The 15055-nt window shown below is 30.1% G+C and overlaps 2 protein-coding genes across 6 annotated transcripts; both read right to left on the bottom strand.

The window, feature by feature from the left end:
• Positions 1–536: 536 nt before the first annotated feature.
• LOC103487603 (NAC domain-containing protein 2-like) lies at positions 537–2113 on the bottom strand. The gene is made up of 3 exons (XM_008445966.3): positions 1878–2113; positions 1483–1757; positions 537–1221 (listed from the first exon to the last, which is right to left on the bottom strand). The coding sequence occupies exons 1-3, from the start codon at positions 2035–2037 to the stop codon at positions 769–771; spliced, it is 888 nt and encodes a 295-aa protein (XP_008444188.2). The 5' UTR covers positions 2038–2113; the 3' UTR covers positions 537–768.
• An 8599-nt stretch (positions 2114–10712) lies between these two features.
• Positions 10713–13249, bottom strand: LOC103487604 (protein HAPLESS 2). Of its 5 annotated transcripts, none has more exons than XM_008445967.3 (4): positions 13126–13248; positions 12727–12884; positions 12375–12475; positions 10713–11323 (listed from the first exon to the last, which is right to left on the bottom strand). In XM_008445967.3, exons 2-4 carry the CDS (start codon positions 12822–12824, stop codon positions 10806–10808), a joined length of 717 nt encoding a protein of 238 aa, XP_008444189.2. In that variant the 5' UTR covers positions 12825–12884; positions 13126–13248; the 3' UTR covers positions 10713–10805. The 5 variants fall into 5 exon arrangements, with proteins under 5 accessions (XP_008444189.2, XP_050943470.1, XP_008444191.1 ...); XM_051087513.1 differs by having other exon boundaries at positions 13027–13187; XM_008445969.3 differs by lacking the exon at positions 12375–12475 and having other exon boundaries at positions 13126–13249.
• Between the last annotated feature and the right edge of the window lie 1806 nt (positions 13250–15055).

The following is a 15055-nucleotide window of genomic DNA, read 5'->3' as shown; positions in this document are numbered from 1 at the left end:
TGATTTTTGGAAGCTCGTAATTAAAAGAAACTTTGGTAGTATTTTATATACAAATATAACATAATACAAACAATAATGTTCCAGCTCTCAAGTAAGTCTATTATCGCTAAAGGAGGCTCTCTAGCTAGAAATGCGTCAGTTGTAAACATAATAATGAAGCCCACCCAAACATATTACTTTGTATTGGGCTTCTTGCATAGTATGAAATGGGCCCTCCCAAGGCTTTTTATATTTCATTCATCGCACGCTAATCTTTTCTCCCCAGCATTTTTAGATTTAGACACATTATTTTCGGGTTCTTCACGCATAGACATAATTGCGAAAACAATCCTGAGCTCTTCCACTCCCTACTGCCCATTGGATATCTAAATCCTAACGTCTTCTTGTTTAGGAATAAATTAATTTTCAAAAAGTGCACACTATCAAATTTAATTTGTTAGTTTATTAGGCAGTAATTTCGTATGGTTTTAGTTGGAATTAAACAAACTGATTATCGGTGATTAAATTAATAAACAAAGAAGTAAACAAATCGCATATTTAACAATATTTAAAACGTTTTTTCCATTAACTGGCACGTTTGACACGCTATGTACAATCGACAACACACGTGCTAAAATCGCTCATCGCTAAAATTTTCAATCCCCGCCGACCTGATTTTTCTTATTGCGATTGCAAATTATCCCACGGCGCAGTCATCGACCACCGTCGTCTCGAGCCACCGTACAATTCCATCAACTCAATTCCTGACATGACATGTCCAATTCAAATTCAAAATGGCTTGTACATGAACATATCCTGCAATGGCGACATCTGATTTAACGTAGGAAATTGAGCACAGAATGCGTTGTCCAATGAACTGTCCATGTAATTATACTGGAATCCTAATCCACAGTACTCTTCTTTCAATCTAGGCTCGCTCTGTACTTCACTCGTGAACTCCGACGACACCACGTGCTCCGAGCAGCTCGAGTCCGCATGAAGACGAGGAATTGAATCTGACGGGTCGAAGTACACGTAATCGTTAACTACGCCAGACGATGGCGGACCTTGCAAAGGAGATGCCGACGGGATTCGCCCAGAAATTGCTCTGTCATTCAGAATTTCCGGCTTTTCCTCTTGTTCCTCATTTTCAAAGAATCCAATCGTGCTCATCTCCGGCGGGTGCTGTTTCTCGATTGCCCCCTTCTTGTTGTATATGCGACATAGTACCCAATCGTCAAGCTGCAAAATCGAAGGCTTTACGTTAGTCCCTAAGGTCAGGTGGGTCTAAATTGCAAAATTCGTAACTCCAGGAGTAAATTTATAATTTGAAAAATTGAGGGATCCAATAGAAATTAGAAATGAGTAATTTTCTTCTTTTAGGACAACGAAATTGAGTTTAGCTATTTCTTCTAATTTACGTATTGAAAAAGGTTCTAAAAATTCTTTCTTAAAAAAAAAAACAAGTCTGAAAGTTATGAATAAGGTGAGAAGAGAATATACCCTTAGACTATTCTTCTTGCGAGCCGAGCGGTCCACATCAGCGAGCCGGTACTCGTGCATGATCCAATTGGTTTTCTCACCCTTAGGAGCTTTGCCAGAATAAAAAACCAAAGCCTTCTTAATCCCAACCGGCTTCGGCCGTCCTATCGGTTTATCAGCTCCGGTCGCCTTCCAATACCCACTCCCAGCCGACCGGTTCGGCCTCGAACCGTTCGGATACTTCCGGTCTCTCGGTGAAAAGAAATACCACTCTTTCTCTCCATACAAAGCCCTTTCTGTAAATGAATAGATAAAATTCCAATCTCAATAAACAAATCTTAATATAATTATACTAAGCTAATGGAAATTCCATTCATATTTGTAAAGAAATAAATAAAATTAAAATAACTACGTACCAGGCAAATCCCATGGATTATATTTGTAAAGATCGATTTCAGCAATAATCGGCACCGAAATCGGCTGCGACGCACATTTACGACACAAATAATGCGTCACAAGCTCGTCGTCCGTTGGATGAAACCTAAATCCCGGCGGTAACTGCAAATCGGCGGCCATGACTTTTTCCCCCCTTTTTTTTTCTCTTCCTTTTTCTTCCGAAAGGTGTTTCCTCAGCTGGGCTTGAAAATTAGAACGCAAGAGAAAGAGGAGGATTTTATAGATAAAAGGAAAGGGACACGTGGATAGTTTAGGACGCAGTTTCTAGAAGACACGTGGGCGGTAAAAAAATTTCCAATGGTCCCTAATGTGGGACACGTGGCAGAAAAGAAAGTGAGGTGCGTGCGTGGCAGTGCTGTTTGGGGGAAATGATTTGGTCATTACTTACGAAATGTGTGTTTGGACTGTAGCGCTTGTTACGTCATCCGGGTCGGGTTCCTTTTGGGACCGCTTTTTTGAGCGCTACGATTATGAGATCACGGGTGAAGTCGGCCGGTTGATTTAACGGTGGATTTGTGTTACACGTCCTCCATGGTTTCAACGTGTTGCATTGCAATTGGATGGGAATTTTCCAGTACAGTGATATGCGAGCCATTTAAATTATTCATTTAGGTACGTCTCGATTTTTTACTTTTCAATAATTGATGATATACCTAAATTATATTACCAAACTACTTTTAAAGATTTTACTTTTTTTAAAAAAATCATCGAAGCAGTGAAGATATAGAGTCGAAATGGTAATTAATGAAACTATATTTCATAAATTTTTGTTACAATAATATTGTCGTGTCTAAAGAGAAAGTATTGAGATCGACGATAGAGTTGAGGACTATTAGGACTAGTTCATTCTAATGGATAACTATCATTCTCGTTTTTTTCTTGTAAAAGTTAGTGTATCTTCGCCAAGAGACTCAAGTTCACACTAAAAAATGTATTTTTCAATTATTTAAATTTAGTATTTACGTTAAATTTGAAAATATTTCAATATCAGGTTAGTTTTATTATTATAGTATTTATATAAATGAATTTTTTAAAAAAATCATACTACTTTTTTAACAAATTTAATGAAAGCTCAAAGTTGATTATATTATGAAATGAATTTTTTTTTTAAAAAAAGGAAATATAGAAAAAACAATAATCGGAGACTCGATTTGTGTCTTCTGTTTGACTTGTCTTTAGTCAAATTGAAGTTTTTTGCCCTAATTAGAACGAGTATGCATGAAACGTCATGTCATTTCCAACTCTAAAAATGATTCATAGAACCACACGAGAATAATTATAAGTATATACTTTTTTAGATTGTGCATTTGGGGAAGTTTATACTTTTTTAGATTGTGCATTTGGGGAAGTTTGAGAGATCTTAAAAGAGATTAGTACAAAAAGAGAAAACAATACAGTATATATAAAAAAATATGTATTTTTTAAAATAAAAATATATTGAAACTATTTATAAGATATAGTAAAATTTATCTATCCAAAATATTATATTTTGTAAATAGTTTTTTTTTTTATCTATGATCGAAATTTTCTTTATTTTTCTCTTTCGATAATTCAACAATAAATCTATGAAATATTAATAATATTAGGAGTCAATTAAGCTAATCATCGAAAAATTTGCCGTTGAAAAAGGTTAAATCATAAAAAATTTCTTTACTTTTATTGGTTTTTAAATATAAACATGCATACATATACTATTCTTAAACCCATAATGAAAGACAATAATAACTATAACAATGTTTTATTAAATTAACAGTGATTTGTTATGCATAGGAAAAAAAAAGGTGGGAATAATTCCTAGTCAACTGCTAATAATGCAAACCTAAAACTTCTGTCATTATTCTTCTTAGACTTTTCATTTTGAAAAATATTTACAAAATTAAACTATAAAACCAAAACTTTGCTACTAAAAAAAAGATAAAAAATAAAACTACAAAATTTACAATTATTTGGACTTTACTGTTTGATCTTGAAAAGGATATGTTTGAGGAAAAAAAAAACAATAATTATAATAAAAGTTGTATGTTATTATAGTTTTTCTGTTTTGAAAATAAATTATTAAATTATAATAATATGTATTGAAGGGTAAATTATTTTAGTTGAAAAGAAAATATAATAAATAATAGTGTAAAGAATAAAAGAAATGATAGATATAAAATAATAAAAATTATAATTAAATAAGATTTTTAAACATTGTATGTCAATGGGTAAAGGTCTTTTAAAAGTGTAATTACACAAACAAAAGATCACAAGTTATAACTTGAAATTTAATTGATTATTCATTCAGAAACACAAAAAATTTGAAAGAAATGTATTTTGATAATTTAAAATTTCATAAATACAAGTTTAATTTTTTTTAAAAAAACATTAAATTAAAAGTTTATTCCATAAATTATAACAAGGTTTGTTTCCATTTTTTTGTAAAGTGTTTGATGAACCTTTGCACTTTCAATTTGGTTTTCTATCAAATTTATAACATATTCAACTAATATAACATTCAATCATTTGCAATTAACATTTCAGTAGTTATGGAATATCAATGTGGTTTTGTAGAGGTTGAAGAACCATATAATAAAAATTTGTATATACTCCTTCCTTAATTTTTTTTTTGAAATACTATTTCGATTTTTATATTTTTGAGTTGGTTTAATTTTAATTTTTTAATTTATAGTTTATAAATTTGGTTAATGTACTTTTCAATAAATCTTGAATTTAGTCCATTTAATGAAGTATCTTTTAGAAGTATTTTGTCTTTTTTGAGATAAGCTAAGTCGAGAAGATTTTCGTGTTGTTTGGGGGTTTGTTGTTGGATTATCTGGAACGACTAGAATAAGTTGAATCTCTCTTCATCGATTGCGTCTATGTGTTCTAAGGTCTATACGATTCAAAATTATGTTAGGGAGATCTTGGGGTATTATATTTTTCTATATTTCTTGACGATTTGCTGCATCGAGAGATATGACATTTTTTGTGTAGTGTCACCTTGTTGTTGCTCTTGGTGAATTGAATGCTATCGAGATAGGCATTAATCTACCGTTGAATTCGGTTGAGAGGGTGGTGCGATGGAATCCTCTGACTGTGGGTGTTTGAAAATCAATAATACAAATGTTGCTTGTCATTTGGAAACTAGGGAGTTGAGTTGGGTGTTGAGATTAGTGACGCTCAAGGTAAGATAGTTACTTTGAAGGAGGTATAAATCATGTAGCGAAAGTAATTGGATCAAATATCATCATAATTACACTAACTCAGAGGACTAAACATATTTCTAAATATGAACAAAAACAGAATTTAAGAGCTCGTAATATCCTTTGTAGCCCAAATCTTCATGTGTTTGATGATGAATTTGATCATGAACCCTTCTTGTTAGGACAACCACCTAAGTCTTCTCTACACTTAGATCAAATTAGTGATCTCAGAATTTCAACGAGGAAGAACTTATCGACACTTGTGAGTTTTCAACAAAATTCACTTAATTAGTTCCCCACCATCATTATACACAATCAAATCGTGTAATAATAAGAAAGTAAGTGGATTTGGTGGATAAATTGGTTGAGGAACAACACATCAAACCCATAGCTTAGCTTATTCACCATAAATAGGATAACTCCACAACCACTAGCTCAAGGCAACCACTAGCTCAAGGTCAAAGTTAACCTTTGGCTTCCTTGACTTTTGATTAAAAATGAAAGTTCCCTTTTCGCCCTCGATGAATTTATTTTAATTGAATAATTTAATTAATTAAATTCTATTTAATCTCGATCAACTTGATTGACCTAATTCAAATTCATTGATCACTAAATGTTTAAGTTTAATTCCACAATGAGCTAGTAGATGGACCTATATATATAAGCTCCAATAATTTGAGATTAACTTGCTAAACTCTTTTAACTGAGCTAAGGCGTTCGACACTATTTTTATACTATAGACTATTTTAGACTATTAGTCGAACTCGATCTTCATTTATGTCACTATGTAAAGTTCAAGTACTCATGCTATAGTCAATAAAAACCTTGTTTATTAGATTTTGAGTTTATAGGAGCAAATATTTTATTCAATAACAACTTATCAAACAATATTTCAATAACAACTTTATTAAATAATAGAATATAGTTTAATATTCACAAATCACAAATTTTAGCATATGAAAACTAACGTGCTGCTCTAATTTTTCACTTGGTTTCTTTGAATGTTGAAGCCGGTGAGATTTTAGTTTCATTGTGAGACTTACGTTTGTTAGTACTTTTGGTTTTGAGGTGATATTTATTGAGAGATCGACTCTTTGGAGTAATGATTTATCTAAAATTATAATAATCACATTACATTTTGTTACCATAAATATTATTTAAAAAGTTTCGACCAGTTACATCTAAAAAACTATTTCAAAATTCTAATTTGCTATTTAATTTATTATTTACTATTATTTTTTTACTTTTATTTGGTTGTAGTAAGTTAACCAATCAAATACATTTTATTATAAATTAAAGTAAACTATATCCAAAACATGATTGTATTAGAATTCAAATAAATAACTTACTTCTCACCGGGTTGAAATGTATACAGACTTCTTTTGTAGAGCTTAAACAAATACATAGGAACTAAAACAATATTTTTAAATATGAAAATTAGAGATGACAAAAATCTTTTAGACGTAAATACTAAAAACAGATAAACGCGTGGAATTGAGAGCGGATTACGTGGCATGGTCGATCTCGCTTTCGGTGGCCGTTATATGCATTATTGTTTGTCTTTGCCCGAAAATCATTCTTATGGTTTAACAGCCCAATAGTATCTCCCCACGTAACCTTCACATTTTTTTAAAAAAACAAAAGATTACCATTTGATGGTCACAAACACCAAATCACCCACAAGATAAATGCGAATCTCTTTTTCAGCTTCCTCGTGATGGACACGTGGTCAGCGACGGGGATGACTGTGACCTGCACAATCTGCCGTGACAGTGATTCACTACGAACACCCCTCCGTCGTGGCCTCATTTGAACTCCATTTCTCCCTTTACGTGGCATTATTTTATTGGTCCCTCATATTTTTAAAAAATTGTTAAAATTTCCGTACGACTCGAAATGACTAGTCACAATTTGTAGGTGCGTGTTGATATCACTTTGATTGTTTTCAATCTTATTAAATTAAAGATATTCATTTTATATTTGAATGATGATGCACCCGACCATGTGATTATTGTATATATTTCTTCCTGATTTTATATACGATTTTGTATTAAGTTAAGCAATAGAATACAATAATGTTAATGAACTCTTTTTTCTATAAAAGAAATTGACAGAAAGCAACAATATAATATGAGTCTTTCAAGGGAAATGTTGGGTCACGATCTAGTCCAACTGTGAAATTGGGTATGCCATCCATCATTTTCTTTTTTTTTTTTGTTATATACGTCTCATTTTTTCACTAATAACTTACAAATCCACTACTAATATCACGTAAAGGTTATATTTGTTATTGTATTGTATCCAAAAATTTGACATCCACACCTACATTAAATCTCAAAATATAAAATTAATTTTGTTTTTTTAGGAAAGAAGAGTGAACAACAGAGTAAAACTCCGATCCATTAATTATTTCTAAAATTGATATATATTTGATTTGTGTAATTATAATTATTTGTTAAAAGTAGATGAGCAAAATTGAGAAGGATGATTGTGTAGATCAGATGTAGCTAATTTTGGTACAATTCTTTTAAATCAGTTTGTTGGAGTTGGAGATGTAGATGTAGATGAAAGAGGATCTTTATCTTTTATCTTTGTATTCAGTGCAATTAAATCTAATTAATTAAATTAATTGTTTCTGTTTGTTTTAGGATAGCAATACAAAACATTAATCAGGGATTAACATGCTAGCTTTTGGTGTTGCATAAGTTTCCATTTTGGAAGCTACTTGAAATTAGTAATTAAGGTATTGACTATAGAAGCCTACTTGAATTAGGTAATTAATTAAAATGGTTTACTTCCATTTGGAGTGATGGACGATTTTAATAGTAATTATTCTTAAAATTAAACCTATAACTTCCAACTTCAACTATTAAAAAAGAAAAAGAAAAGAACATGTCATTCCTCATTATATATACACAATCAAATCAGATTATGTAATCAAACTTAAAACATAAATAAATAGAAAAAAGTCAAAATGTTGAACCAATGAGATTTTGACCACAACCACATGGTGGCTTGAAAAAGATGGTTTTGATATTAAGAAAATGATAATGATTATTATCGTTTCTTAGCCTCACCTATTTCTCTCTACTCCTAATTCCATCGTCACATGACAATAAAATAATTGTTTATAAACCTTTTTTAATAATTAATTTCTTTTGTACTTAACTACACAATTGGTTGTTACGCAAAAAATAGACGTGGTTGATTTATATTCCAATATTTTTTTAAAAAAAAAAAAAAAAAAAAGAAAATGGCTAAATCATAAGTTTGGTTTTAAAATTTATGTTAGCTATATTTTCTTTCTTCTTTATCTTTTAACTTCAAAGAAATGTATATTTAATTAATGAAAATTGTCAAATTTAGCATAACTTAAAATTTATTATATCAGTACACGCGAGATTGAAAGTTTAACTTATGTCTATCGTCTTTATTAAAAAAGTTAAATAAAATTTTTAAAAACTTTATGTAAAGGCATATATGATAGATAAATTAATTATATTTTCATAACGATTTGTTTGATCATGTTCGACCTAACTCAACTAGCAAGAATATATATATATATATATATATTATGTAAAAATATTTGTATTGAATTTTTTATTCAACATGCATGAGAAAATTGTCCTATATGTTTTCCAATTTTTTTTTATAATGCAAGTTTTGCATTGTTGTAAATTTTTGTTCCAAATATTTTTTTTTTCAAAAGCAGACAACATGATAAATTTAGGGCAAATTGTGGAAATTTTAAAAGTTAAAAATTTACATTGTTTTTTTTCTACACAACTAAATAAAATATGAGGAATTCAACAAATGTGCAAAAAAGAAAAAGAAAAAAAAACCTAACTTATAGACACTAGTAGGGTTTGTGTAATTAAGTATGCAAAATTTTTTACTTTGTTTTTTTTTTTTAAAAAAAGAAAGTAATAATTAGATGCATATGAATGTGGCACAAAAAAGCAAGGTAATTTAAATCATATTTAAATTAAGTCTACTTTGTACACATAAATATTATTTTTGTGCTGGGATAAAATAATAATTAAAAAGGTTGTTTAAAAATAAAATTAAAAAAAAAAAAAGTAAGCATAGAATATATAATCTCTCACCTAATTATATTAATTAATTTAATATCTTTTCATTTTTTAAAATGATTTTCCCCCCACTTTATAAAATGAAAACATCAGATTATTACGGTCCCTTTTTCACCTAAAGGAATATTCAACTTCAACATTTTATTAATAATTAAATTAAAAGAAATTGTTTATTGAGGGGTTGAATATAATTGAATTCCTTTATTGTAATTTAATTAACATATTGTGAATATGATTATTATATAGAATATAATATATGGTTTAAGAGAATGATGTAATCTACAAATTTGATATCATACATATCTTATTAATATTAATAAAAAAATACGTATGTTTTTGTCAAAAACTCGAAACCGCCCACTAATAATAATAATATATAATAATAATAATAATAATAATAATAATAATAATAATAATAATAATAATAATAATAATAATAATAATAATGTGGTAAGTAGTAGACGTTGAGCAAAGAAAATGTAATCATTTTTATAATAATCACAACTAGGCATATAAATTAATAAATAATTGAGGAAGTTCATTGAACCCACCAAAAGCAATAGATGGAATAATTTTATCGATTTGAGACAAATATAAGTTAGAAAACTACTAGGAAATTTCCTTTTTTAATTCAAAGTCAAGTGTTTGGACCAAATTTAGGGTGGCTGCTAAATTAGTTAAGATGCTTCGTCTTAAAAAGAATTTTGGAAGAGAAAAAAGAAGTGTTGATAGAGAGGCATATATGTAGACTATCAAAAACAGAACAGTCCTTATACGGGGAAGAGACTTTGTGTGGAATTTTAATATGCATAGTTTAAATAATTCATTTGGACAAAACTAATAGAAAATGTTCTATTGATAGTTTTCGGAAAGAGTAAATTTAATTAATTAAGATGATTATTGCCTATCAATTTTGTAATAATATAAAATCATACTTTTAAAATGGGTTCTTGTTAATTGTCAAGAGTTCGTTTTGGTTGATTAGAGAAAATGTTAGTTTGAGTAGTTGTGGACTTATTTTAAATTAAACATTTAAAAATATATTCCAAACGTATATTAGATTTGCATTCTATTCATTTTCAATTTGATTTTACGTTTAAGTTTTAGAAAATGTAAAATAATACGTGTATATAACAAAATTTAAATATAACTCCCTATACAGACTATAACTCTAATATAAATCTTTTAAAGATAGTACACCAATATTCTAGAGATGTTATTCAATCTTAAAATATTATCGGATCTTGTAAATTAAAACAGTTTGAGTTTTAAAATTTGACAGAGAAAAATTGATTAAGCATTAAGGTGAAAATTTCCAGAAAAACAAAAACAAAAATCGTTATCAATCCTCATGTGGGACCCAAAAAAGCCATTAGAAATATCTAAACTTTAAAACCTGATAATTGATATGAAAGAAACAAACAATAGGCAATAATGAAACAAAAATGAGAGTTTTTATAATGACAGACAGAAAAAAAAAAAAAAAAAAAAAAAAAGATGACGAGCAAAAAATGAAAAACCCTTCTAAAAAAAACAAATAGATTCAGACACTTGGAATAATTTTGAGCACAAAATGCAAATATACAGTTCATATCCCAACCACAACCAACTACTATCATCTTTGCCTCCCTCTTCTATATTTTCTTTCTTTATGCACAAATTTGGATGATCCATACATTCCAAAACTATCTATCTCATTCGAATGATTCCCAACTTCAACAGATTTTCTTCTGTGCTTACCATAAACCAACACTCTACCACTCCTTACTCGAACTCCATGACCTTTCGGCCTCAACGATTTTCTCTTTTGAGAATCTTTGTGGTTCCTTCTCCATCGTCGAGACGACCATCTGCTACTTCTCGACTCGACATGTTCAAGGACATTGCTCGAGTCGCTTGTTGACTCATGCTGGCATTTTCCTTCTTCGCTTTCAAACTCTTCTTCCAGGTCTCTTCTCCTAACGTGTCGTCGTCTTGTTCTTTTGACACTGGCAAGCTTGATACACATGAAACTGCAGCAGTACTCCCATGCATAGAAATAAGAAGCTAAACAAGTCCATATCATTCTGCAGAGCCCCCGACCAATGCATCCAAATATACCAATTTTATGTAGCAAATAGAGAAGTAAAAGAACTGCATAGGAAAAGGCAAATTCAAGTAATGAACTAGTGTTCTGTGTAATAAACAACAAACAAAAATGCACATATATTTTTTGGTACCAAGTTCTAAGACCCTAAAAGTAATCACTATTACTTGTAAGTTTGTAACTAAAACATCTTGACAGGATTTAGATCCCTTTACTGAGATATTTCTTTTGATCTAGTGAGCCTATGATTTGGAGTCATACCAGGCATAGATAAGGTTATATAATATATCCCATTACAATTACATTAGTAAGCCATGTGCTTCAGCTCGATGACCTAATTAGACTTCATTCAATAACTCAAAGTTATCACATTCCGAAACACAGGGAAAATAGCTACATTTTTCCATACCAATATAAACTTGGTTGGCATTTTATCATTATATACAGAAAATTACTGATGCTAGTGACTTTAATTTGACTGCTAAAATGTTGAGAGATGTGAATTATACATTTCAAAACAAGAAAAAACAATTGCATGTTTTCATACCATACCAAATTAGTTTAAACTAATGAACTAGAAGCGTTCTATATATAAGAGAAGCCAGTTCATTAATAGTGAATCATTAGTTGTAACTTGTAATCAAATATGATGGTAACCTTGCTATGCTTACAGAACTAGAAGTGCTTGTATATTAAGTTCTAGGTTAGAGTATAAATTAGTCACCACATATTTAGACCCATCACATTCAAACATCTCAAAATCACTGATCTACTAGATACAAGATAGAAAGTTTAGAGTTTCGTTAAGCATCAAAAATTAATTTATTTCTAACAAATCAACTAGTTTTAAATTTTTTAATTTGTCGGAGACTGCAAATTGAAAGTTTAAGTACTTATTAGATATTTTCAAAAGTTCAATATCAATGAGACACAAACTTCAAAGTTAGGGACCAAACTTATAACTTGACCTACTTCAGACCTCAATATGCGAGGATTTAGCTGCCTTTTTCCAATTTCCAACCACGGAAACCAGAGAAATTCCAGCATACAAGAAATACCAAGGCAGAGACACAAAAAAAACTATATTGATTAACTCACCAAAGTATGAGAGAATAAAAACCATTCCCATCTTTAGCAAATTGGCGACACAGAAATTTTCTATGTAGCATATGAAATCCCATGTTGATCCACATACTGAACTGCAAACATGTGCAAGCAGCGACAAAATCAGGTAAAGAATACTCAATCAAAAAGCCAAAAATACGACAAAATCAGGTAAACGATACTCAATCAAAAATAAAAAAAATACGACAAAAAATCAGGTAATCAACATTCAATTAAAAAAGGAAAAAAAAAAAAAGCACAGAACATGACAAAATCAGGTAAATAATTAAGTTTACGGATGGAAGCCACATGGTGAGCAAATCAAAAGAAAATTAAAGAAACCAACCTGCAGGACCTTCCAGAGAGAAAATCAAGAGGAGATCCAAAGATTTTGCCAATGGCCGAAAAAACATCAGAGGCCAATGAACTGGCTACATTACCCATTACGCGTATAGATTCAGCATCCACTAAAAACTAATGAATTACAACATAATCAAAACACTCCTGCGAAATAAGATGAAATAGTGAAACCCCAAATCCTAAATTGAATCAATTAAGTAGAAGAGACGATGAGTAGAAAGGGGTTAGGGTCAAATTTAAAGAGAAGGATCGTGTATCGATCATGAGTATTTGACTAGATTCGTACTTCAGAGCAATCAAAGAAGCTTGTTCGGAAAATTTGAATTATTAGAATCATAAACAGAGAGAAAGGAACTGAAAGTGTTGATAGAAATGAAAGAATTACATGGTTGAAGAGCACCGGAAATTGAAGAACAGGAGATGGAAGAAGAATGGCGGGTGTTTTCATTTCCACAGTGGAGAGATAACCGTCGGGGAGAGAGGAAGAAGTTGGGAGTGTTTGAGAGAAACTTGGAGGATTTGGGCATGCGGCCCATTAGAAAGCCCGTTTTTGCAGTAGAAAGCCCAATCGATTTGAGATAAATCTTTGTCTACAAGCACACCACACCAAAAGTCCAAAAGAATAACTAGGTTAACCCAATCGAGTATCCACCAAGTCTTAATTTCACGTAAAAAAGAATTTATTGCCCCCAAAATAGAGGAAAACAAGAGATAAAACTATTATAAATTAAAGAGAGATGGGTCTCCGATGAGCACCAAAACATAAAAGTTATCATACAAGTCGAATTGTTCAGCTAATGATAAAAGAAATACATGTAGATCAATTAAACTAAAGACTTCAAAAACTAGCATCATTAGATAGATGAAAAGAGTGCAAACGAGGGAGGTAGCTAGAGGGATAGACCAAAAGAGCAACAAAGCAACAACAGAAATGGATATCCCCATATCATCATAAGATATCATACCTTTTTCAATATATCGCTCTATGTACACGTTTTCCAACATATCATTGGTGATTGGAAGCCATTGGTAATAAACTTGTTTTCTTTGAGCCAAGCGTGAAGATGTTCATTGAAAATTGATTTCTTCTCTTTTTCTTTTTGTCTTTTTGGTGTTTCACCTTCCCCTTCTTTTTTCTCATGATCGTTGTTCTCTCTTTCTTCTACTAAATCAAACTGAGCTTTCAAGTTGTTATTCTACGATTGACAAAAGACTAAAACAAAATGAAGTATTGAAACGAAATACGATTTTAACTTATTTTACATTATATATATTTTATATACTCTTATTCAAGTAAATTTAAATATAAAAAAACTTGTTGGAGGTGCACATGCACGTTACTCTATGATGGACAATTTACCTCAGTTTGACATTAATGGCCCCGATTTGAAGATATTTTTGTAGTTTAATATTATATGCGTATAAATGAATAGTAATTGATATATACAACATTTTTTGAGGTTGAAGATTCAAATTATCTCTACTTATACTTAAAAAACAATGACGAAAGCTTATTGATGGTACAAGTAATAATGTTCATTGTGTAATAATCAATGTCTATGTTTGATTGTATTATTTTTCTAATTTGTTGTTTATTGATGGTACAAGAAAATTTGGAAATCTAACCTCAAAACATTCACCATAGGAGAAAAAGAAATGAAATGTTTGAACATTTGCATAAGCTATCATCTTAATTACTTATCCTAAAGAGTTGAGACATACTCATAATTACCAAAATGCAAATAAAGTATTAAATTTTGAACATATTTGTATATTTTCTAAACCTTTTAAAAAATTGTACATAAATTTGTATTTATATTTTAAGTTAAAAATTTTAATTTAATTCCCAACTAATTCAGTACAACTAATACATCGTCAATTATAAGTAGCGTTCACACCAGCACTTAACGCTCTAGTAAGCATTCTGCTAAGTTAAGTCAAAGACTATTTAAAAGCATTTAAAAAATATGAGGAACTAATTTATTTGTTTTGAAACTTCAAGGACCAAAAAAGACATTAATTTCAAACATTATAAACCAAAAATACATTTTTTATTGGAATTTATGTCATAAAATTTGTAGTTTGTAGTTTAAAATTATATTTTATTCAATAAAGTTGTTATTAAGGACTTATTAGTAAAAATTAGATACTATAATCTTAAATTCAATAAACTAAGATCCCAATGCTATCTAATATAGACTTGAACTTTATGTAGAGAGACATAAACGTGGATTAAGTTCGAGTATATAGCCTAAATGGTCAAAGCCAATAAATTGGGTTTCAAGAAAGGTTGACTGGTTGGGTGCCTTATTCTG

Source organism: Cucumis melo, chromosome 7 (assembly GCF_025177605.1).
Source record: "Cucumis melo cultivar AY chromosome 7, USDA_Cmelo_AY_1.0, whole genome shotgun sequence".
Classification (NCBI taxonomy): Eukaryota; Viridiplantae; Streptophyta; class Magnoliopsida; order Cucurbitales; family Cucurbitaceae; genus Cucumis; species Cucumis melo.
Note: the sequence above shows the minus strand (reverse complement) of the source record. Positions and strands in the feature narration are given on the sequence as shown.